At 36.0% G+C, this 25,420-nt stretch overlaps 1 protein-coding gene across 5 annotated transcripts in view; it reads right to left on the bottom strand.

Moving 5' to 3' along the window:
- Positions 1-25,420, bottom strand: part of ZNF236 (zinc finger protein 236) — a 94,472-nt gene that overhangs the window by 22,069 nt on the left and 46,983 nt on the right. For 3 of the 5 annotated variants that reach the window (XM_064443127.1, XM_064443123.1, XM_064443126.1), the window contains exons 13-27: positions 22,913-23,057; positions 19,714-19,974; positions 19,231-19,481; positions 18,448-18,549; positions 13,266-13,417; positions 12,014-12,120; positions 11,768-11,919; positions 11,439-11,651; positions 10,677-10,956; positions 10,104-10,207; positions 5,719-6,084; positions 3,595-3,740; positions 2,089-2,332; positions 1,477-1,656; positions 38-190 (exon numbers count right to left, since the gene is read on the bottom strand). In XM_064443127.1, coding sequence (XP_064299197.1) covers positions 38-190; positions 1,477-1,656; positions 2,089-2,332; positions 3,595-3,740; positions 5,719-6,084; positions 10,104-10,207; positions 10,677-10,956; positions 11,439-11,651; positions 11,768-11,919; positions 12,014-12,120; positions 13,266-13,417; positions 18,448-18,549; positions 19,231-19,481; positions 19,714-19,974; positions 22,913-23,057 — 2,856 coding nt within the window. The remainder of the gene's footprint in view (positions 1-37; positions 191-1,476; positions 1,657-2,088; positions 2,333-3,594; positions 3,741-5,718; positions 6,085-10,103; positions 10,208-10,676; positions 10,957-11,438; positions 11,652-11,767; positions 11,920-12,013; positions 12,121-13,265; positions 13,418-18,447; positions 18,550-19,230; positions 19,482-19,713; positions 19,975-22,912; positions 23,058-25,420) is intronic. The other 2 variants (XM_064443124.1, XM_064443125.1) reach the window with 2 other exon arrangements.

Here is a 25,420-nt window from a genome sequence, read left to right as displayed (position 1 = left end):
ATTATTGTTAGAAAAAAATATATATCTGTATGCATACCTGGAGCATTTAGTGAAGTGCCCTGAGAAAGAAGCTGGTCGTTGCTTATAGTTAGTGTAGCACCTGCAGTCTGACTGTTGATGGTTGGTGCTGTCAGCCTCAAGCCACTATTCAGATCATTGCTTCCAGAATTATGCTGAATAAGATCTTGTCCTGAATAGAAATTAATGCTGTTATAACTGGAAGTGTCTCAGTGTTATTCTGCTACTGTACTTAGAGCTATAAACAAGTAATCAAGAAATAATAAAAGTAGAAAATACAATGAAAGATTCATTTCTACACATGCAGATTTTTGTGCAGAGGGTCAACACGTTTAATACAGGTGTGATTATGCATAGCTACATCCTACCATTAGAGAAATGCCTGTGCTTATTAATAATTAGACAAATACAGATCTTGCTTGCTTAGATTCAAAGCATCAACTCCATGAAACCATAAAACCTGGCAAACGAAAGCCTAATGGTTAAAACGTGATTGTGATTTTAAATTCTTTTTTTTTTTTTTTAGAACTACTATATGGATAATGAATTGCATTGAATATATCCTGTTTTGGGAAAAACTTCACTTTCACATGGTGTTAATTTTGTGGAATGGTCAACAAACACAGAACGAGAAACTGAAAGCAGATTCTATCAGTTGTTGGACAGCTATGCTCCATTTTCTTCAATAAGTGAACGCCCATTAACAAGCAGGAAAAACATAGGTGGGGGAACGTGACACCTTAACATAGACATTATTGTCATGACACTTAAAAAAACTAAGCAGGTTACAGAAAACAGAAAAAGATAAAAGTTAAAAAGAAAAAAGGAAAAGAAAGAAAAGCACTGAATATTATACTGGATCTATTAAAGAAATGCAATGATACAAAATATTAATTTTCTTTGGCAGAAGTGGAAAGCTATTTATAGTGTATATAACTAAGGATCGGTCCCTTAGAGGAAGTAAGAAAATTGGTCTAAATTTTTGCAAGAAACCTGAAGTATTAACTACATATAAAGACGGAACAGTATACCTCAAAAAAATTGTCAGAACATCTATTAGAACCATGGTTCCACAGGCATTTGAACAAAACTAGATTAAATGCTTGCCCCCAATGCCTAACCCTACTTGTCCCCATCCCAGTATTACCCAGGAGTTGTATGTCCTCAAGCAAAGCACCTCGAGGAAATAAGAACTGGTTAAACAGGCTTCACCACTGAGAAAAATATCTGTTGAACCAACAGTATGAATGAAACAGGGAACCAATCTTAACATGCACCCTCAAAGCAAATGTATTTGGTTTTCAAAAGCAGATTTGGGGAATATCTTTAAAAAGCTGATGAATATAACAAATACACCATAGGAAAGCTGTGTAGAGTGAAAATACCCTCAAATGCTACTGTATAGCTACCTTATAAAATGGAGATCTGCTACCATTAGAGACCATTAAAAATACCAACCAGATATTGTAAGAGTGATTTCTTGAGGACTTCCTGATGAGCTTGTAGTAGTAGAACCTGAAGCATGAGCTAGAACTTGACTCAAACTGGAATTGTTTATGGTCAATGTTATCTCATGTTGTCCATTTGAAGAAGATACCATACCCTGTGAAGTCATGACTTGAGAGATGTCCTGTGCACCTAAATATAAGCGGGTAGAACAGAAAAATTCCTGAAAGATCCTTTCTTTTAATAGATACAATTTTTAAAGGAATTAATACATTATTTTCTACACTGCTATTAAGGATGTAGCCAAGTTTGAATGTTAGAACTTGTACTTTAAAAGAAAAATTGTTCTCATATCCAATTTATTCCTCTGCAGGTTAAGATCTTCAGAACAAAGATTTCACATTTGTGAAGACTATAAACGTTTTTCAACATTTTTGTTATATAGTCCACCTTCTGAAAAAAATCACATTCAAAAATGGTAAACCAAAGTTGTAAATTGCTGAAGACACCGATACAAGAACTGTATGCTTATTTGGGGGCAGGGGGCAGATTGTCTCACTGTGGGCAATACCATATTTAAAACTAAGGCATTCAAAGCACAATAAAACTACTGACACTGCTTACCACTAGCATTGGTTGTCAGCACAGACTCTTGCTCCGATAAGGATCCTACTGTCATGTTAGCAGAAGATGTTACCGTGGGCTGCAAAGTCAGGCCTGATATAGGCTGAATAACCACGTTAGCTGGCACTGCATTCTCTGTTGCCTGGAGAGAGGGATTCTGTGGAGCCATACTGGCATCTCCAGTTAGCTGCTGAGCAAGTAAATTACTCTGCTGTAATGTCTGCTGTAGAATACTTGGATCAATCTGAAAAGCAAGTTTTCAAACTGAAGTTAACAAAGACGGGTTAAATGAATAGCCTTAACGTGAACCTAGAATTCAAAGGGTTGCATATAGAATATATTACAGTCAAGCTTTATAAATTAACATTTTAAACTCAAATTTAATTTTTTAGGTGTGTGTATATAGCCAGTCTCCAAAGTCACTACGTAAACAGTCTTCAGCTGTAGAGTCTTCCCTCCCTTCCCTCAGCAAAATGTTTGGGAAATCAAGATCATAGTCACACACAAGCATGCTGGGCACCACATACCCACAATGCTGGTGTTCTGGCTTTCTGTACTGTCTTACTGTTGCATGTAACACCTATCACTGTCTTGAGGTCTTTGAAACTGAAAAGGCATGGAGCAGAGAGAAGACTGATATCAGAAATTATCTATTTTTTCAGCTCCTAGGGCTCATTAAGGTCTCGGTTCACAGTCAAATATCTGTCCTCGATAGTTAAAAACAGATATTTTACTCGTTAGGGATGAGCATATGGGGACTGAGGGAAACAAAACTAAAATGCAGTTTTCTCCATTTTACACTAAAAACTTCTTGAGTAGGTAGACTCTGAACAGCCCAATGCAACTCTGAAGAGGACTCTTCCCCGACCTTTGGGTTGGACTTGGTGACCTCTAGAGGTCTCCTCCAGCCTCAGTGATTCTGTGGAACTGACCAAACACAACCAGGAAAATCATTCTTTCACATAATTTCAAATATAAGTTTTTAAATGTAATCACTTGATTTGAAATGTAATCATCTCACCTTTTTCTATTGTTCATTTTACAAGCTCAATGGGAATTTAAATTGTGAATCCAAATATTAAAAACTTGCCAGGTAACACTGGTGTCTTATGTTAAGGAAAAGAAAACTCTGGGCAATAATTTGGCTTGGTTTGTTTCTGTGGGGGGATTTCTTTTGGTGGAGGGAGTAGGGAGCTTTAGCCTAAAATGCTTTAAAAGTGAAAAGAAAAATACAATTAAAAAAAAAACCAACTTATTTTAAAGCAAATTGCCAAAATCCCAGAGGTGTAAAAAAAAACGTGAAAAAAACCAAAAGAAACCAGAGCAGAAAAAAATCACCGCTGTGTAGCTATTGTCTAAGCCTTCCAACGTGGTACAACTGATATAGCATGGTACTGCCTTGTGCTTTACTCAAGGGAACCCTTCCACAAGCACGTATGCTCATTAAATCTCATTCAGTCCTCAAAGGTCTCTATAAAATTAAAAGCAAGAAACTGAGCAACCTACCTGTAATGTTATGTTGTTAATACTGGTGGCATCTATTCCAGATATTTGAACATTTTGTCCAACCAGATTAGCAGCAAGTTGTAACTGTATTCCTTCAAGAGTGGCCAAGCTACCATCTGTCAAGGACACAGTTAAGTCACCTCCAGCTACCAAAGAAAACAGTCATATTATAATGTTTTTCTTTATCATTACTGACTGCCTCTTTTAGCTTGTTTATTTTTATAAATTAAATCAATATAAAAGCTATATACACACATTTATTTATGCCAAGAAAAATAATTTGACGCAGATGATTGCCTATTTCAAAGCTTCATAAATTCTATGCAATTTAAGGATTTTTATTATTTAAGCACTAGCTACCTTCTTACAAAACAAGAACGACTCTGGAGTAGCTCTGGAAACCTGGAGAAATTTGGTATAAATTTCCTTGGAGAGTGTGCCGCATCTAAATACAAGCAGCACTCACACATGATAAGTACACCTTGAACATACACATGACAGCTACTGCCACATTTTTGCACATTTTCAAGAAGCTAAAGTTCACCCTATGTACTCACATAGATGGAAATAAAGGTACATTAGCATTTGAAATATGAAATCTTTAGAACTTAGACAGCTCCTAATTTCTGAAGTTGAATAGACCATATCTACAAAAAGTCTTAGACTATAACGAGAAAGACACTTTGTGTTTGACACACCTTCTTCTCCAAACACCTTCAGTGTGATCAACCAGTCTCCTCTGGTTGATGTGTCAAAACATGTACCTATCCTTCCCTTTCCAAAATCCTTCATTATACTATATCTGTTTTACAATGCACCCAAGAAATACATGCACTGGGCAAAACACAAATCACTAATCTCAATTTGAGAAGGTTTCTGCCTCTTTCTAGGACATCTCAACGTGCTAGAGACTCCTCCTTACTGGGTTCACTCAAAAAATCCAAGCAAACATCAGACACTTTAATCACAAATTTATGACAAATGGCACCTGTCAAATAACGTTTACCAGTATCTTTCGAATAACCAACAGTTTGTTGGTTCTGGACAACATTTACCTCAAAGCAGATACGCTGAAATGACTACACTTAAATATGAAACTGATACATTACTGTGAATTTGTGGGCATAACAAAATCATAGATATGTACTAAAAAAAAAAATATGCAAAAAGAAGTACAGAAAATCCAAGTCTCACTTTCAGAAGTGACAGACAGTCAGTCCAAGACCCACAATTTAAAAAGCAAATTTAACAGTACCAGGGAACATTTCCACACACCTGAATGCTATTCTGCTCTTAAAACCATCCCTGTCCCAAATTTCCCTGAGGCCAGCTAGCACTCACATGACCAATTTCGGAAAGCAATTTAGAAGTTCACAAGGATCATTCTCAAAAGCTCATTTACTTGAAACATGAACCATGTCCGGTATTCTGTGCTGGCTGGCCTCAGAGTCAGAGAATGGTCTGTGGCACATTTAATGTGCTAATGCAGCTGTAGTCACTGTCAACCAGTAAGACTTTGTACCATAGGCATTAATTATTTAGGATACGTGCCTACACTAGTAGTTTTTTGTATCGCTGAAGTGTTTTCTTGTTTTGTTTTTTTTGGTTGGGTTTTTTGTGGTGTGTGGGTTTTTTCTTTCTACTTTGAACCATTAACTACGCATGTACAGCAGAGCACGTGCACTTAAAACACTCTTCATTATTTATACAAATAACTAGCATAGACAAACTTTTCTTTGCTCTATGATCTAATGCTTGAATACAAAATAAATCTTATGGATGGAAAGCTTACAGAATAACTGTTTTGCTTCTCTCCTTTTTAAGAAAAGGAGAGTATTACCAAAACGAATACAAGTACTCCAGCTACTTGTTATCTGCATTTTCTTTTTTCTGCAGTGTAACACCAGCAGAACCGAACAGACCTTTTTAAGAGAACTGCATAAATTTTCCCCTTCATTCTCAAATAAATACATTTCTATTTATGTTACCACCATGCATTGAATCATGAATTCTGTACAACTCTTAAAGGTCTGGAAGTGTTTTGCATAATTTTCTCAATGCTAATAGAAAGCAAAGGTCAGTACTGGATCTCAACACCACCATCAAAAAGCAATCCATTTTTACCTGACACTGAAGCAGGCAGGATAGCCTGGCCCACAAGTCCTTGCTGAAGTAAATTTTGATCAAACTGACTTGTCAAAACGGAGTTATTCATGATGAAAACATTAGGGTCTGTTGACGATGAATTAAGAAGACTGACTGGTTGTAGTCCTTCAGTTGAAGTACGGGCGACAGGCTTCCTAACTTTCTTTGTCTCTGGTTTATAATGACACTGTATGTGGGTTTTTCTGCGCCCTGAAGTACGAAACCGTAAATCACAGTGTGGACATTTAAAGGGCTTTGCTCCTGTATGCAGACGCATGTGGACTTTTAGACTCCCTTTTGTAGAAAAAGAATTACTGCACACATGACAACTGAAGAGCTTCTGGCCTGAAAAAGTTTTAAGAACACAAAAACAAGTGATAAAACCTCTAAAAACCAATAGCACAGTACCAACAATAAAAAAAACCAAACCCAGCCACAAAACCACCCCAAACCAAAAAACACCCAAACAAATTCTTCACTCATTTGAACAGAATAAATTTGAAATAACTAACCTCTTTCTTTATAGTTTTGGCTGCTTTTCAAATGAATTATGGATCTCAACGAAGGGTATCTTAATTTTTTCCTATTTCTAGGACTTAATAGGCTGTTAAAACTTTCATGCAGAATCTTATTTGGTCACCTTGATGCCTCTGTCCTCTTCATCACCTGTCAACTTCCTGACTAATCAAGTTGTTTGAACTACTCAGCTCATAAAGCTAAAGAATTACAAGTTTCATCTCGGCCTCTTTAGTATTTGGCTTCTCCTTACTTAGCCACTCATTTCCTTTTTAATTCCAGCAGCTTTATTTTTCTGTTTCAGCCTTTACCTCAATACTGACTAGTATTAGTGGATTACAAGTAGGAAATGAAAAAAAAATTAGAAGTGAAATAATATTCTGAAACAAAATACCAACAAACTCAAAGTAATCCAGGAGTACAGAAATCTGGACTATACATATACAGTCTTCTTCCTCTGCTCTCCTTTCAGATTGCGTAACCTTTAAAAAAACCTTGATCTCAAATGGAATTTTTAATGTACTACAAATAACAACAGGTGGCTATGGAGTTTGTTTCACTAACTATATGTGCAACTGTAAAAATCACAAAAAAGCATAATGTCGATATCTGGCAGAAAACATGCCACTGTAGCTGAAAACCCACTATAACTCCCAAAATTCCCAGGCCTTCCAGCACAATATTGCTTCCTAGTTGAACAAAGGGAAGAAATTAATTTTGTACAGCTGTCTTAACAAAGAATAAAATCAAGACTCCTCTATAGCTTTGATAGAAAAATACATTGGTGGATGGGGGAAAATAGTGTGATTAAGTTATCCTTTTTACCTGGCATATCATCATATCAACCCTGAAACAAAGTCAACTCAACTTCCAGATCAGAACGCACTAATGTATTCTGGTGATGTTAGTCATTTACAGTTGGTAAAGAAGTCAAAAGACCAATGGGTGCTTATGATTCCTGCTACTGAGTTCTCGTTTCCATTTACACAGAAGAATCTCTCATCAAATTCCTGAATTACAATTCAACCTACTTCAGATTACAGATTTAGATTACAAAACCCCAACACTGTTGTCACTTTTTGTTTAACAAAATTAATGAAACCTCTGACAACATTCTTTCAAATAATGGAGAAGAGCGAGCCCAAGAATAACATGAACCAGTACGACAGTGGAAACCTGGGCTGTGGCAAAGCTGTCCACCACAAAGAAAACCCTCTTTCCCACTACAGAAAAAAATACCCATTGGGAGAAAGTGGGGCGGGGGGAAGAAAGAAAAAGAAAAGAGAGAGAGAAAGAAAAGTTAGCAAAACAAAAAAAAAAGCAGCAAGGAACAAACTGAACATCTTAAGTCCTGTTTAAACAGAACATTAAAACATTCAGATTATGACCTCACTCTTGTGCTTTTTGTATAAATACTAGGAATCTGAAAAAAGAAAGATGGATTAACTAGAACATAAAACTATCTATGGACAGGGAAGTAGGGACCACAAGGGAAACTTGGAAGGAAGATGATTACAAACTAGGATGAAGTGTCATACAGCATTGACAAATGCCAGATCGGCACCGCTTCCAAATACAGTCAAATTACGTGTGTTTTATCGCATCTACATTTATGCCATACTGCTGGCTACCCAAATAAAATGTTAACAAGAACTGTTACATATACAGGAAATTAGTGAACACAGAAATAAAGTAACATGCAACTTCAGTTACCCCACTGTATGCTGCACCAGGATACAGGAACTAAATGTTCAGCCAAAGAACCATGTCTCTCACAGAAAAACTTCCAGCCAGCCAGCTGGTCTGAAAGGTGGTGATACAACAGAAGCTACAGTAAAACCTAAAACTAACTCTTTGCATCAGTGTTTATTACAGATGGAGTCAGGTAGGTTCCTATCCAGGCAACCTTCTTTTACCGAGGAGGAGCAGAGTAGCTTTTCAAACTGAACTGTTATCAGGGGAGTTCCAGACAATCACACTGTGATTTTATTTTTTATTAGTCATTTAAATAAAATACTATGGCTCAATGTAAAACTGATGAAAACTATTAGCTGTAGGTGTTGCCCACAGATTAGAACAGCTCTCTGAAAAGGGACCTAGGCCGAAATGCAGAAACTGCACAGCGGGTAACCCTTTATGTTCACCCAACGCAAGCTGGTGCAATTATAACAGAAAAGGGGAGAAAAAACCCACAAGATCAAATGAGTTGTAACAGGGAAAAGTTGATGTGGCTTTTGTAGTGAAAATTACACTTCACAAATTTATGAGAGGTTTCTGGAGGACACCAGCACTGCCAAGACCATACCTCGATTTTTTGAGTTTTCACTGGTTTTATATGAAAGTACCTTAGAAAAACTGCTGTCACAGGATGAAAGGACAGAGTCTGTTCCGAAATTAAAGAAAAATAGTTGTAAGACTGAAAACAAAAGGTAAGATTATATGGATAATTTTCACAAGGCTGGAAGTCAGCAAGTGAGTACCTTAAGCACCCGAGTGAGAACCTGAGCTAGTCAAATTGTAATATACATAGTGTGGAAGAGAGGACGAACAGCAAGTTGGAAAAATCTGTTATGGATATTAAAATACTCCTTTACAAAGCTCTGTTTTAGCAAGTCTGTGAAATCATAAAAAGCTTGAGAAAAACAGGGAACACTCATTTTTTTCTCACACGAAAGAACTAGTGGGCTTAGGAGCAAAATCATCAGATGGTACACTGAAAACCAAATCTGAATCAAGGACCTTATTACTACTGGATGTACTGGAGGCCACTCGTGTTTCACCTAGTTTTTCTGGGTTCAGAAAACAATTGGATAAAACTAGTGTAAAATATTCCATTAAAGGTAGCGAGCAAAGACATACAATCTCTAATTCAGACTCCCACAACTTGCAAACTGCTTGAACCTGGAGGATCACGACTGAATCCCTGCTTTGTTCTTTTCATTATCCTTAGCACCTGCTACTATCTGAGACAAGACATTAATCTACACAGAGATCTGGTTAACAGAGTAGTATTTCTTACTCAACAACACTACAAAGTACAAATACACTGAACTGGAAAAAAGAGCTTCCATGAGCAAAGTAATTATATATTACAACATTAAAAGCTTTCTAACTTTTTATTTTGCATTTTTGGAAGAAAAGGTTACAATGCACCTTAGCAAAACTGTAGCCAGCTTTAGAAATTAATTAGTTTAGGATTGGGTTTATTATAGAAGTTCAATGCTAAGAAGAAACAAGCATGAAAGATATAAAGATGGGGTTTGGTTTTTTAAATTTATGCAAGATTGGGGTTGAAAAATACTATTAAAATCAGACCTTCCTCAGGAATACAAAGAAACGACTGTAAAAACTTAAATATCACAGAAAATAGGTTTATATTCAACTTGCATGACTCAAATAGCCGAATGCTCAAATTCTTTGTACTCTTAGTTTTCAATCTACTTAGCAGCACAAACATTAATGTTCATGATTTTTTTCTTTAGCTTAATTTTGTAAAATGCTCCAACTCCACTCTCTTGCTCATGAAAATCATTTAGCATGGAAATGCTAGAGCAGATTTGAAATTAAAATACTATAGACAGATACATAGTTTTTCCATGAGCTGAAGACTATGACTGTTTTATAAGCCTACTAATACAGAAGGCTGTAATAATATGGTTTATTTGAAGTATCACAATATGATGTGTCTGATGATGCCGTAAGTACCAAATTTCACCTAGTGCTGCCATTCATAGGGCCGTCTCCCAGATCATAGTGAAACAAACCATTCCCTGCAAAATCTTCAGTTAAAACAGCGTGTGAAAAAAGTAACCAGTTTCTAAACAAAGACATTAAAAAATCTTACTGACCTGTGTGCGTTTTAACATGACAATCCAGAGTGGATTTTACAGTGAAACTCTTTCCACATTCTTCACACTTATACGGCTTCTCTCCAGTATGGATACGAACATGCCTAATAATTCCAGAATACATGTATATGTGAATTTCTACTTTTAGGTCAGTTAGTACAAATATTTATTTTGTACCTTGCTAATTTTAGAAGTAATTGAATACTTTTATTAACATTACATTAAGCAGAACTAATAAAGATGATGATTTAAGCATCTGCCTTTTTTTCAAAGTGATTTTTAGAGGTTTTTGTATGCACGTCCTGTAGCAAGAAAAAAATACTTTATTCTAGAACTTCATAATAATCATTTTAATACTGCAGGAAAAGAAATATGAAAAGGCTGGTTTAGTCATATTCAGAATATATAACATTTTTGACACACAATTTTAAACTACTCTGAAAAATAAAAATGTACGTAAATAGAAGTCAAACTTTAGCTTAGGCATAAAAAAGTTACATGAAACCATTACTGCTAAGTTTCTGGTGAACAATTTAGAAAACTGAAAATATGCAAAACTTCTCCATTCCTTACCTGACTAAATCACTGGGTTTTTTAAAGCTTTTGGGGCAGTAACTACAACAGTTGGCATATTTGGGCTCTGCTTCCAGTTCTGCTTGCTTATCTTTGATCTCACTAATTCTGTCTTTCTCTGCAGCAGACTGGACAAGAACTTTTTCTGAGACGGTGGCACTTTCTCGAGGCCTAATCTTTGCCAGTTCTGCTGTTTCTTCTTCTGTAAAAGTTATTACACCGGGACGAGATTTTCTGGAAGTTCTTTCAGAGTTTTCATCATCATCTTCAACACAGGCAACTGTTAAGAAAAAAAATACACACGTCTGTTTAGTTTAACCTGTCAGCTGAAATTACAAAAATAAAAGGGTCTATTATTAAACACATGGCCACTGCATTACATGCTTGGACTTAAATCTCTTTCAGAGGTCTAAGTACTCATGCCTGTACTTCTTTTAAATAAAGCTGGATTTATAACTCTTATTTTTACCAAAATTAAATACAGGTATAAGTAATTTAGGACAAAAAATGCTCTACTTTAGTGACACACTAAAATAACTGTGTAGCATACAATACCTTGAATACACTGGACAGACTCCTGGAAAACTGATTTCTTTAAACAATTTAGGTAAGAAAGCAACTTCAGTGGCTCTGGACATTAGACATTATCTGTGCTGGAAGGCTGATTTATAACATTACTGTTATAGCATTCATGTATTCCACTGAAACATCTGTACTGGTTTTGTAGTAAGGACTGTTAAGAGTAAAAATGAAATAATTTACCTCCCCCTCCTGTTTCTGTAGCTGCTGCTACAGCTGAGGAGACTGCCTGATGTTTTTTCATATGTTTTTTGCAGTGAACAGTTGTTCGAAAGCTTTCATCACAGAATGGGCACTTGTAAGGCTTCATGCTCATGTGAGTTGCCATGTGCCTGGTAAGGCTGCCATTAGTTGTGAAGGAGGTATTGCAAATGCTACAGCTGAATGCTTTAACTCCTTAAAGTAACAGAAACAAATAAGTAGCATGCCATTTGTTTAAGTTTACTTATACAGGACATTTAGAAAACCCAAATGTGAGTTAAGCTAATATAGAGCTGGTATACTCTTGTTACCTGTATGAGTCTTCTCATGTGACTTAAGAACACCTGAGGAAACAAAGCCACGGCCACAGAGTTGGCATTTATAAGGTTTCTCACCAGTATGTGATCGTACGTGTTGTTTCAAATGGCTCGATTTCTTAAAACCCTTGTTGCAATATTCACATCTATTAGAAGAAAATTGCTTTCATTACTTGCATATCATTTCTAGCCATAAAAGATCAAGGAAATTCTGTGACAGAACCTAGAAGTATAACAAACCTATACGAACGCCGGCTTTGATCCTCAGTGTCCTCAAGAAAATTAGGCCGCTGGGTATGCAATTCAAGTTCTTCTTGTGATGACTGATCTTGTATCAAGCGAGTAGTCTGGAAATCAAAGCCTTAAGTAAATTTCAATAACACAATACTGAAAAAGTTAAATAAATAGGCAGAAAAAGTTACAGCATCTACAGTTGACAATAAATCAAATTTATGCTTTCAAGAATTTTTTACAAGAAATTAAGAGGGCAATATGATACCTCACTCTTTCATAGTGAGAAGGACAGCAGCAAAATGTACACCTACTGAATTGGAATAAACGTACGTGGTGCACATAGACCTCCCGGTGATTCTAGACAAAAAAAGTGTCTCAAGTCCTGTAGATCTTCTGGTGTTTGAGAGGTTAAATTTAACAGTAAAGCAGCCATTTCAAACAGTATGGGCCCCACCCTGAGCAGCAAAATGCGCAGTGGTGCCAACAGACTTCACTAGTTTTTGAACAGGTTTTTCCTCTAAGCAAAAACCACCACAAAATAATCCTTGAGAACGACAGCATGTTTTAAGATTTGAAGAGAACTCCAAAGCCTATAAGCTGAAATTACTCAAACTCTTCCAGATCTTAAAGCCCACCTCAGTTCTCTGATCGACATTTGCCCTTTGCATGAAGCATGAAGGGACAGTAATTCATGCAGGTCATCATGGTAAACACATAACTATAGATGGTCTTCACTCTAGGTACTGCTACCATCATAAAAAGTTATATTTGAACTGTATTCTTAGCAATTAAGCTCTTTTAAATATTTAACCAGATGAAAATGATGAAAGAACATCATACACTGCAATACGCAAGCTCCAGGAATGACCACTACATATTTGTGATGTTATTTGTGGTGCTTAGTAATATCTGTATCCATAGATATTACAGAATTGGGACAGAATATAGAGCAATAATGTAAAATTATTTTATAACATTAGGTCCTTTCCTTACTTTTAGACTTACAATCCAACTTTACAGCATTATATCCTTTTTTTAAGCCTAGAGCATCAAAACGTACAACTCTTCAAAACACATAGCCAGGTCATTTATCCTCCCCCCGCCCTGTTACCTTCCAGTTGTTAAACATAAACAATCTAGAAAAGAATTCATTAAAAACTTTTCTGACTCCTCATTTTACCTAATCACCAATGAAATAGTTCAAAGGAACTCATCACTGAACACAGAACAACAAATTTTGCATTCTAGCAGTACTTACTACGTTAATAGCGTCTGTATTTGGAACCTGAAGAAGGGCTGGTGGATGGTAACTTGTTGAAAGAGCCTGAGATTCAAGTGTGCTCGAATCCTGCAGCTGCTGCACAGCTGGAAATTGAGTCTGTTGGTTGTAGCTGTCATTCACTGTAAAACCTGCCAAAAATTAAACAGTCACAAACCTGGAAAATACACTGAATTGGATTCTGAGTAACACCACGCTTTTTTGAAGACTACCTTCAAAAGAGATTAAGTAGTATTACCATCTAGTAACACTCATTTTATACTCTTCACTGTTGAGTGTCAAAATACACAAATGTTTGTCATCTATGTAATATGCATAATAGGGTTACTTACCATTAGCTGGAATTCTATTGGAAAATCTCCTCCACAGAAAAACACTGTTTGAAGTTTCTTCGGGGTGCCACAATTACCTTAGAGCCATTGAAATTTTGAATTTCTTGTATGTAAGCATGCATGTGTCAAACAGGTTGACCCATCTCCCTTTATCCATGTTGGTACCACGCTCCCTTAACTACACTGGAAGCCGATCACAAGGATGCAAAGCTCAGTGGGGAGGATGGCGGGTGAGTGGAGGAGATGACCCAATAGGAGAACTCCAGTTTCTGATAAAGTAACCCCATTTTCTCCTACTTTGGATCTCCTCCACATATTCCCACTCTTTAGATAATAGTAAAGTAGAGCCTCTCAAAGGCAAACTGCAAAGTAAAAATTAAACATTTTTATTCACATTTTCAGTATAAAGACCTGAAATTTTTATCTGGTTTTGGTCTTCTGAAATAACAGATCTTAATCACCTCCTTTCCTAAAAGAATGAATGAAATGATATGAAATGATTCAGAGCCAGGGATTCATAGCTCAGATTGCAGAATTTTTTAATGCTATTAGCAATGCCCTTTTGTCAACCCCTGTAAGCCCTAATACTTCTAATATGTATATTAAAAAAATAATCAGTGCTATGTGGAAAAAATGAAACCACAAGTATCAGTAATTAAGGTAAGGGCAGCAATTTTACTATTTCTGTGCAGTTTGCCTTTAGTGGACAAAAAAGGTGAAGATTATGAAAACAGGGTAGAAACAAACCCACATCAGATGATCACAGTATCAAAGGCCAAAAAGCAATGCTTAAAGGATGTTTTGAATTACAGTATATCAAAAAGTGGGATGTGTTAAGTTTAAGCAGAAATTTTCCCAAAAGACATTTTTCACAGCAGAAGAGTAGTTACCAATATAGGAAAACCCCTATTTGTATGCTATTGCTTACACCACAGAATGAAAACTAACAAATGTAAACAAATCTCAAAAGCATTATTAGTCAGGTCGTAACTTATCACCAAGCTTAATGCTGCAACTTGTATATTATTTTCTTCCTAGAACTATCAAGATTACAAGAAAAAAAAGGTTCAACAAGCTGAACCCTGCACCTCAGTTGCTCTTGGTGAAAGGACAAAATAAAAAAGTAGGCTGAAGAACAGCGATGCAAAGCTTTATGGTGATAAGAGGGCTGCTAGTTTCCATTTTCAAATAAATTTCAAAAGAACCTTTATGGAAAAATGGTAGTCCCACTATGCTTGATGAGAACACAAAAAAACCAAGCCTCAAGAAACTGAAACAAAAAAGTGATGCCATTTCCATGCCCTACATAAAAAGAAGACGATGTAACCATTAAATGTACAAAGAAACAGCTATCTGAAACACCTGAAACTTTTTTTAAGTGAAATATAATTTTTATGACTTAAGAAGGAAAAAAGAAGTTACTATACCATGACCTGTTTCACTTCAGTGGTTTAGTAACAGCAATTATTGGCATCCTGAAAAATTTCCCAGGATCATGCAACAAAATGCTAACAAAGAAAAAAATCTGAATTTAGAGGTATTTTGGGACAAACTGAAGAAAGAAATACTACTCCTGCAAGCAGTTCTGGAATAAACATAAACCAACACTGTAACAAAAATATGTATGATGCATCCCCATTTTGCTTAATAGCTAGTAGAAAGGTCAATTTCCACTCAAAATTTTAAAAATATCTGACAATTTTGACCATACTAAAGGCATTTGCTACCTCCAAACAGCATAAAAAAGAAAAACCAAAATCAAACACCAAAACCCAGACATTCAGTCTGATAGGGAGACAGAAACAACTTCCAGAACTTTCATTTTCTGCTCATCTACATCATTATACATTGTTTCCCAGAAGCTTTTGCTTAATCTGCAAAGAAGAGAGAGCGTCTTAAGCTCTGTAATAAGGGGAGTTTCTTACTTCAAAGTCCTCTAAACTTAGAATTGGATTTTGTGTTATTTCAGTACAAGTAGACACTTGCATTTCTTGTTTCTTCTTGGCTTTAGGACATCACCCAACCTATTCTCTTCTACATTACCAAAACATACTGAAAGAATAGACTACTCTGGAAATCAGTTTACTAGTGGAAAGTATGCCTTGTATTACACCTTGCACAACAGAATCAGAAAATAACAACATGATAGTTCATCGCAAATACAGTATTTTAGTTTAGACAATACTTTACGTCTTTACTGGCAGATCATTGGAATCCTAACATTACACACATATCTACATGCACATGCGCATCTCTGGGGGGTCAGTGACTAGCACTTAAATGTTCTCCAGGTTTGCTTCCCAGGCAACTTTTGGAACCAGCTGAACAGTATTGACTAGAATAAATGTGTAAACAGTTGCTGAAAGAATTGGAATTTCAAGTCCTGTGATTGCAGATTAGCTTCTTGGGAAACTAAACCAGCAGTCTGGTGGCAAGACAGTATTTGTATGGGCTACAGAAAACCAGTATCTGGACTTCTTGTAGTTTTTCAAGGTCACTCTCTATCACCACTAATTGAATTATTAACATTCAACCATGCTTACAGGGAGACTTGAAAGGAAGAAAAGGTGACATAGTCTATATGAAAACACATTTGGTGAGAGATGATATTCAATAACAAAGACATTTTCTGATAAAAGATCCATTTGGTTGTTCTGACCTCACCAAAAAGTCTTCAGATGAAGACACCTGAATATGTAAACTACAAAGAATGCTGAAGTCCTTTTTCTCAGTCTTCAAATTTAGCTCAAATGAACAATAGATTGTGATACAGCAGCACCCTCATAAGATCTGCACTTCTTTACAAGTCTGAATAACGTATCAAGAAGAAAATCTAGCTGAACAAACCACTAAGTCTGTAAAAGTATTACAAACAAACCTGAAAGACTAAACAAAGTTGTGACAGGTCTGTGCAGACCTAGAGATCAGCCTCACCTGTCTGAAATGCAAAGATTTTCTTTTTCTCTTAAAAAGAAAAATCAAGACACCTACTGAAGATTTTTTAACACCCCTACGTTGTTTTATTAATAAACACTGAGCCAAAATATTTTTACAAGAATAAGGCCTACAAAAATCAAAGATAAAAAAGACAGCGTTTTAAGTTTGAATGTTCTGTCTAGCTGATAGGAAAAAGAAATTAGGAGCATGAAGCACAGATGCAGACATAGGGAGAGGGTCGACCAATTTAACGCATGCATCCGCGCAAATGCTTACCTACCTGAAATTCAAAAATTTTGAAGGGCTCCAGGATCTTCAAGGAAACTTCAAAGAGTTGGGAATCTGTGGATGAGATTCCAAGTAGAATAGGAGACATCTTATACAAACGAGACTTAAAACAAACCACACCACAAAAGTTCTGATTTTCAGTACCATTTTTATAATGTATCGATGATCAGCCTAGATTTCTGATGATGAAAGAATTGTTTTGTGAGATCTAGAAGAGTCCAGTTCCACCCCTCCCCCACCCCAAGAAATCACTCAGTACATAATATTTATTTAATGGAAAAGATACACATACATAGAAACTGAAGTCTAAATAAGGTAACAAAACAAGGTTTATGTATTGGATTTTCAATACAAAGGAGCCGTAAAAATCCACACCATAACCACCACCACTCTTGAGAGTAACACAGAGTGAAAGGTTGCATGTTTTTCTGTAGTCTCTTTTCATTCATTTGGAAAACTGTAAAAGGTAACCAATGAAATAATCCATAGGGTTTTAAGAGGACCTCATTCAGCCTTTTTTAATAAAGGCAAAGACTAATTTTCTTTTCCCAGATACATACAAATCAGCACAACCTAGAGAATCAAAATCAGCAACGAATTATACTAGTTCTTCACAGTGTCATGCAACTTAGCACAGGCAATTACATTTTTTCAAAAGGCGCTATAATATGCTACATCTAGAAAGACGGTATCAGTGCTATACAATGCCAAAAACCCAGGGAACTCAAGAACAGAAAAGTTTAAGCAGATGGAATACCAATTACTGGTTACTAGCTGTATAAATATGAAGTTATTTGCAGGAGTCAGAAACAAGGAGGAAGAGATCAGCTGGTCAGCCAGCGAGGTATGCTTCCCAACCAAAACAAATGAAACCCCCTTGAACATACTCCCCTTCCCTCCCTGACCCACCTTCCCCCCCCCCAACAAACAAACAAACAAAAAACCCCAGAACAAAACTAATAGCTTTATATCAAGCTACAACTCAAGAAATCCAGCACTGAAAAGCAAAGGAACACAGTCATTTCTTCATTCTCTGCAGGCTACATAAGCCTTATACATATTTCTCACTACTGTGTAGGTAAACAAAAAAGTTTCCAAATGTTTACAATCTCTTAATTTGTTACTTATGTAGCTTTATGAAATACAAAAGGAAATTGCTGTGGTTAGGTGTGAGTATTGATCTTTACATGATTATATTTTTGCACTGTCTTTTTCCATAATGAATCCAACAGCTACTCAGTCAAATCTTAGGCCACGTTTCTGATCATCTCAGGGTATGAGCACATATATTCAGGGAGAAAATTGTGTAAGCTGCCTACTGACACAGCAATTTCAAACACAATCAAGGAAAGAATATGAAATACCTGACTGTACTGTAATGACTAAACATCAGCACATAAAAGCAAAATCTAGTTGTATATAAGTATTCAAAATATTCTATCAAATATAGTTTCAAAATAGTAATTTAAGAAAAAAATGTTTGCAAGTTCCCTGCATTGCAGTTACTTTGACTGTGGATGCCCACTTCTGAAATGCTTTATGACAGCTATGCTGTAAAGCCAGATTTATAAAAATTACTTTAAAAACCTTTATTTATTACTAACCTTGTGATAAGCCCTGTTGATCAAATGGCTGCTGTGTTATAGCTTGTTGCTCAAATTGAGTGATGTTTTCCTGTAAAGCATGCTGGGATGTCACAAATCTATCTGAAATGGGGAAAGGAAGGAAGGGGGATGGGGGAGGAAAAATATCAAGAAAAGAAAATGTAATGAACTGCATAATTCCATTGGTCCCAAAACCCTATATTTAATAATGATCTCAATTTTTATGGCATTAAAATAAATAAAAAATTATTAGCTCAATAGGTATTTAAATCTTTTCTTATGGTAGGCTTTATTTATATTCCTCTGCAGTATTTGCTAACTCAGTACACCAAGAAAAAGAGCAAATAAGCAAAACCAAAATACTTTGTTCCAGTATTACTAATAGACTAAGTACATGAAATATTTTGTATTCTCCAACCTCAAAACACAGGTATTACTTCCTAAGTAGACTACATAGCAGTGCTTTTTATTAATAAAAGTGATATGGTAAAGTTTTGTGCCCATAGTATTATTTTCCTGTGTATTTGTTTAGTAGTTTTGCTTGATACAATTAAATGGTGCAAATCTTAACCATTCTTCTTATATTTTTAACAGTAAACCTAAACACCAATGCATGAAAGAAACTGTACAATATACTTTTAAGTAGTTAGCTTTTACTCCATGTATTTTTCTAGTTTACTTGCATTGTTTTGAAACCCAAATCACTGAAATTTGTGATAAAAAGTTATTTGAGAACTCGTAAGCTTACCTGATTACAAACCTTATGGTATTTCAAATACTCACCCTCATCTTGCTCTAAAGGCTGATCAGCCAATTGTTGTTCTAGTGCTGTTTCTTCTGTGCCTACTACTGGCTGCTGGTCTAACTCTAAAATCGCCTGTTGATCTGTTTCAACAGCTTCTGACTGCTGTAGCTCATCACTTTCAATCTCTACTTGCATCTGTGTAGAAACATGAATGCTCTGCTGATCTACTGTAGAATCATCTATTGAAGCAGACTGCTGATGCTGCTGAAGTTGCTGTGCAAGTTCGTATCTGCAAAGAAAGGTAAGAAGGTCTTTTGATGGCTTCAGTTAGTAACTATGTATGTGCACAAATCTTTATTTTTATTATACACCATAATTTACTATCCCTCCAGAGCTACCTAAGTATGTGCTATCTATAAATATCCTTATTCAATTATTAGAGTAAATCTGCCTTTCCAAGTATCGTTAAAGAAGGGCTACTGAAATACATTGATTAATACATATAAAAACTGTAAACATACCTATGAGTCTTCATGTGTTTTTTACAGTTTAGCGATGTTTTGAATGTTTTTTGACAATACGGACACATGTACGGTCGAAGGTCATTATGGATCCCCATATGTCGCCTCAGGCTGCCCCCAGTAGTGAAGGCCCCGTTGCATATAAGACACTTAAACGCTTTCAATCCAGTGTGTGTTCTAATATGTGCTTTCAGAACTCCAGCTGACACAAAACCTCTTCCACACTGAGAGCATTTAAATGGCTTTTCACCAGTATGTGACCTTTTTAAGAGAAAGCAGAAGTAGACTTAACAGTTTGATTTACAAAGTTATTAAAAGACTAAATTTTAAAATAAGCAAAATAAACCAAACTAAGGTGACTGCTGTATGGATGGAAGAGGCCTCAGTTAACTAAATCCAGAAATTATAGCTTTAATAAATTATAAACAAGCCGCATGTCATCACTGGCAGGGGCAGAAGCAATAGTGTCTGACAGTTTTAATTATGTTTACAGTCCAATCTCATTTTCTGATCGTACTTCATCTCAGTTAAAACATTTGGGTTGAATTTTTCCATGCCAGATAATATACTAGTTCTCCAGGCTGATATATTATCATTCGCATGTATTTTCATAAAACAATGTCCACAGAAGTCTGGAGAAAAATATATAGTCCTCCTTATTATATGCTACTACATTTAATAATTAAACCTTTGGGACAAGAACTACATCCATCCTTAATACCCCCTGAACAGGCACACTACAACTAGTCTTTCAGACCGCTATGTGAAAACAATATTCGAGTGGGGAAACTCTCTCACCTATGCCATCAACACGCCCCACTCACTGTATCCTTCCTTTCAGAGGTGATATCTAAGGGGAAGTTCCTCTAGCAAGGTATCTATATACATCACGATATAAAACAGACTGAGGGACAGGTTAGGAAGTAGAAAGGAATGCAATGAGAATTTTTAGGGTTATGACTGTAGCATCCCAGGAGTGACAGCTAAGAGGAAGGCAATGTGAATACTAGGAAATGGAAGATAAAGGAAGCAAAAGTTAACATTGGGAAAAGTTAGGGATCGCTTATGATTATAGTAGCCTTAGAAGTCTATGACCACCACATCAGATACCATAATAAAAGAAGTGTGACAGATACCAAGATTGCTGTTTTGCTACCAATATACATGTATGGAAATCAGCAGTACGGTATCCCAGCCCTTCCTTGGTGTGCCTGTGGGAGAACCTGACACACTATTCAGTCCCTGCTCTATCAAAAATACCCTTACTACAAATTTCCTTCTGTTTCAGGGAGGGAAACAAGCTTTCTAAGCAATGATCAACATCATTCTGTGAAGACAGACTGACCTCACAAGTGTCAAGTCTAGTAGTTTGGGTATAGCAACGCTGACTTATGAAGAACAAACATGAAAAAGAGGAAAGTTCCTATTTCCTCTACAAAATCCCAAACAAAGCCAAGATAAACTAAGCTTCACTCAGTACTCTGTTGCAAAGATCAATCAGAAAGAAGCACAGTGGCAAGTGATTGGTACCCCTATCACATCTTTGTATTTTCAGTATGGGAGAAGAAAAATTAAGATGCAGATGATAAATAAGAGGCTTTTAAAGGTAGCTTATCCTGAGCTGGAGTACATGTATATCCAACAGCAGAATGAATTCAAGCACAAGCATTTGAAAAACAGAATTAATTCAAACACAAAAGGTATCATGACAAGAACAAAAAAAATGTGAGTACTCAGTGCATGTAAACAAATTGTTTAACTAATAAGCTGTTCGTGTTCTGTGTAATTAAAACACTTTTCCATTCAAAGGATCCTGACAGACTGTGAAAAGGAAAAACGAACTAGGTAAAATCAGAGAACTACACTTCTCTAGCACAAATGAAATATGAAAAATTATGACTAAATAAAACTGTAAACTACATAAATGCTTCAGCAAAATATGCAAAAATTTAGCTTCTATTTAGGCTAAATAAGGCCATCTTTGAGCAGATAAGGCCCTCTTTAGTGGCAACTAACGTTTCAATGGTAACTAACCATCGACAGTTACACTCACTTTAAGATAATAGGCACAAGTGTGAAACAATTAAAATCAACCATTTCAATGAAGGACAATGAAGGTGGCAATGATGCAGACCAGCAACACTTACTACTTTACCATTTTTTTAAATTTAAATCAGTCCAGCTTGATTGTGTCCACAAAAAACAGCGGGAAATCTAGGCAGGATGTTACTAAAGGAAAAGATGTTATATTGGAAGCCTTCCCCCCTATTCCGTTAAGACAGCTTATAGAAACCAAGAACTGTTTCAAGCCAGTTTGAGAACCTACCAATACAGAACTTGATTTTTAAGGAGAATATGAGGAACTCACCATGACTTGGATAAGAGACAGTGAGAAAGCGGGACAGAGCTTACACTGCAGAAACAAGCAGATTGCCACATGCCTGTTTGGAAAATTTCCTTAGATTCTAGTCATGATCTTTGGTGGCTTTTTCCTGTTTTCTCCTCCAGTTATTCACAGTTTACAAATCAGGGAGCAATGTTTGGTAAGTCAACTAAACGTCAAAGCTCACTCCTGTAAAACCACAACCCGATTTAACTTTGAAGCTAGCCTTTCTTTTGAAAACAAGGTTGGATTAGTTTCCCCCACTGGTTCCCCTCCAACCTAAATTTTTGTGTGACTCCATGACCTTGTGGTTTTAACAAACACCCACTATTTGGAAGCTGAACTAAACTCAAGCAAAAAAAATGACCCCAAGAAGATTTACTCAATTGCAATACAAGCCTAAATTCTTTTATGTTTAGTACACAGAAAACAGCACACAGAACAAAAGCTAGCTTCCTTCTCAAAAAATAGCAGTTACGTACAGAGCAGATGATCTGGAGTATGCAATCACAAAATTATGACAAGAATTCACATGCAATGCTTGCTATTTTCTATACTTAGATTAGGAAAAAAGGGTCCGAGTGTTAATAAGCTAAACAGCACACTAAACACAACCACTTCTACTGCTTAGGACTGCACATAGGTATGAATTAGTCCAAAGTCTCCTCCAACTTTACCAGAAAAATCAATTATCGCTCGTTCACTACTCGGAGACAGTAAAAATAAAAGTCTTTTCTGTGAACGCTACATAAATTTCATGCTTTTCCATAGATTTGTTATTACATACATTTCCTTTCTTCTTTGTATTTATTTTACCTGATGTGTTGTTTAAGATGACAAGATTTTTTATAGGCCCGATGGCAATAAAAACATTTGTATGGTCTGTCTGCATCATTCACAAAATTATTGTTAAAATAATTTTGGAAGAACTGGCTATTCCTTGGGATTGGCTGGATAAGACCTGCACACATAAACACACAACAAAAAGGAAAAATTAATTGGTAAAGTTATTTCAAACTTGCAGTAGTTTGAAGAGCTAGTATTTGGAAAAAAAAAAGTTACTTTTAGTATGCAAGAATAAAGAAAATGAGCATGTTTTCAGCACTTAAAATTATGCATGCATCTATTTAGCATGATACATATTACATTGCACATGCTACCTATTTTAGTGGTAGCTCCTCTTTATCCATAGGTCTGTCTCATTAAATTAAGCCTCACACATGTCCAAAATAAGCATTAACTTTTTTTAAAGTTGATGGGTACGAATTCACTGCTAATCAAATAATATCTTGCTCTTCCAACCTCCACCTTACCCAAATGACATATAATCAGTGTACTCCACATATGCATTGTAACTTGACAAATATTTAATATGCATTTTGTGGAAAGCATGAAACACCACGATATATATCTGCCTTTACTTAAAGGATGAAAAAGTCCATTAAAAATTGTTGTATTTGTACATCACCTGCTTTGGCTAATCAGTCTCGCTAATTCTCCAAGTACCTCCCTGGGAAAAAAAAAAAAACCAAAACAAAACCCCAAACCTCAAACCAACTTATTTAAACAAATGCTCTTTATACGCTGGTCCCTGAAGTCAGTCAAACGTTGTTTTGGAAAAATCAGTTAAAAGCTCCTGGTACTAAATGTTCAACTGCTAAGGCAAGACTATGCTGTCACAGAAGCAGCCAACAGAAGGGCATCATCCCAAACACCTTGACAGAATGGGAACAGTAGCGGACTTCTAAAGTAAAAAAACCCCTCAGCATTATTCACACGTCTGTGAACTCAAAAGTACTCATCACAATGCTAACACATGAGGCTGAGGGAGTGATGCAAAGTTTCAGCAAATATGCATAAGATGCCTTTATGGTCCTAAATATTCACCACAAAAGCTTTTTATGACATCTTTTCTTTCTTCAGGCTCCTTCCTCTAGCATGCTATGTTTCATATTCAGAAAGGAAAGCCTGAAGGGTCTCTGCTGACTTCCAAATGTAATTGAAAAAGAGCAGAAGGGGAGGAAATTATCTCAATTTTGGAAGACAGCAACAATGAAAACCGAACAAGTTTATCTCTCTCAGACTCGAAAAAGTTTATGTATACATATGTATGTTATACACATTTATCAATACATATATTGCAAAATTTCCTTCACTTTCTCCAACTCAGCTGGTCTAGTAAAAACTTTTTCTCAGGGGGGGACACACCAACAACAAAAGCAAACCACCCAAAACAACAACAACAAAAAACCAACAACAAAAAAAACCACCCCAAACCCAAACAAGTGAAAAACAAAACCAACAAAAAAATGCCACAAAAACACCAAACCAAAAACCTCACCAAAACTAAAACCACAACCCTACTTTCTAAATTTCTTCTGGCATCCTTCTGTGATTATAATTACCAGTAATGTTCAAGAGATGACACAAGTCTTCCAAATCAGAAGAGAACAAACTCCGAATGACAAATATTTACTATGTTTGATCACATAAAAGCAGAACAATTCAGTTAATGAATGATAGCTGACTAACTTGTGAGCATATCCCAGGCTACAATGGTTCTGGTCTGCAGAAGCACTGCAGAAATTTCTAATAACACACATAACAGAAACGCCTAATAAAACACTTCCAAACTATTTACTTAACCTGTTCAACTTGTATAAATTAAACACTTCTCCAAACTGTTAGAATAGATAAAGGTGGCTCTACACTGGATATAGCAAGTCAGCAAAATAGCTCTGAGCTCTCTAAAAAGTTATTTTGCCTCCCATCAGTTCCTTCTTTGGGTCCACAGCACATACTAGAAAAATTACAATACTTTTTTACATTTCCTAGTCAATAAATACAGTCAACTAATGGAATAAAATGAAACAAACATTGTAACGAGTGGAGAACAGTTTGCAGTTTATTAACTTTTAGAGTAATTTAGACTTTTAAAAAAAGCAGAACAGATAACAGTTGTTGGGTTTTTTTTCATCAAAGGTGCCACTCAAAGATTAGCACTAGTACAGGAGTAACAATACTGGTTTCTTGGCACCTCTACAAGAAATAAAGTTGGTTTTTTCTGGGAACACAGGAAATACTGTCAGTGGGTGGAAAAAAACATGACACCTTCTAGATAAATGGTGGAACTTCTTGTTTTTATACTGAATACTCCAATATCAGCAGAGTTCAGGTTTTATCAGTACCTGTAGGAAACAACTTTTATAGCATTTCCTTTTTGCCAATAATTTTTTTTTTTTTCAAAAAACAGAATTTCACTGCACAGATCTTAATTGTATTGAAGTGCTTTTTCCTTTAAAATCAAGAAATAGGACGGTATCT

This window comes from Phalacrocorax carbo, chromosome 2 (assembly GCF_963921805.1).
Source record: "Phalacrocorax carbo chromosome 2, bPhaCar2.1, whole genome shotgun sequence".
Lineage (NCBI taxonomy): Eukaryota > Metazoa > Chordata > Aves > Suliformes > Phalacrocoracidae > Phalacrocorax > Phalacrocorax carbo.
This window is presented reverse-complemented; position numbering and strand designations above follow the sequence as displayed.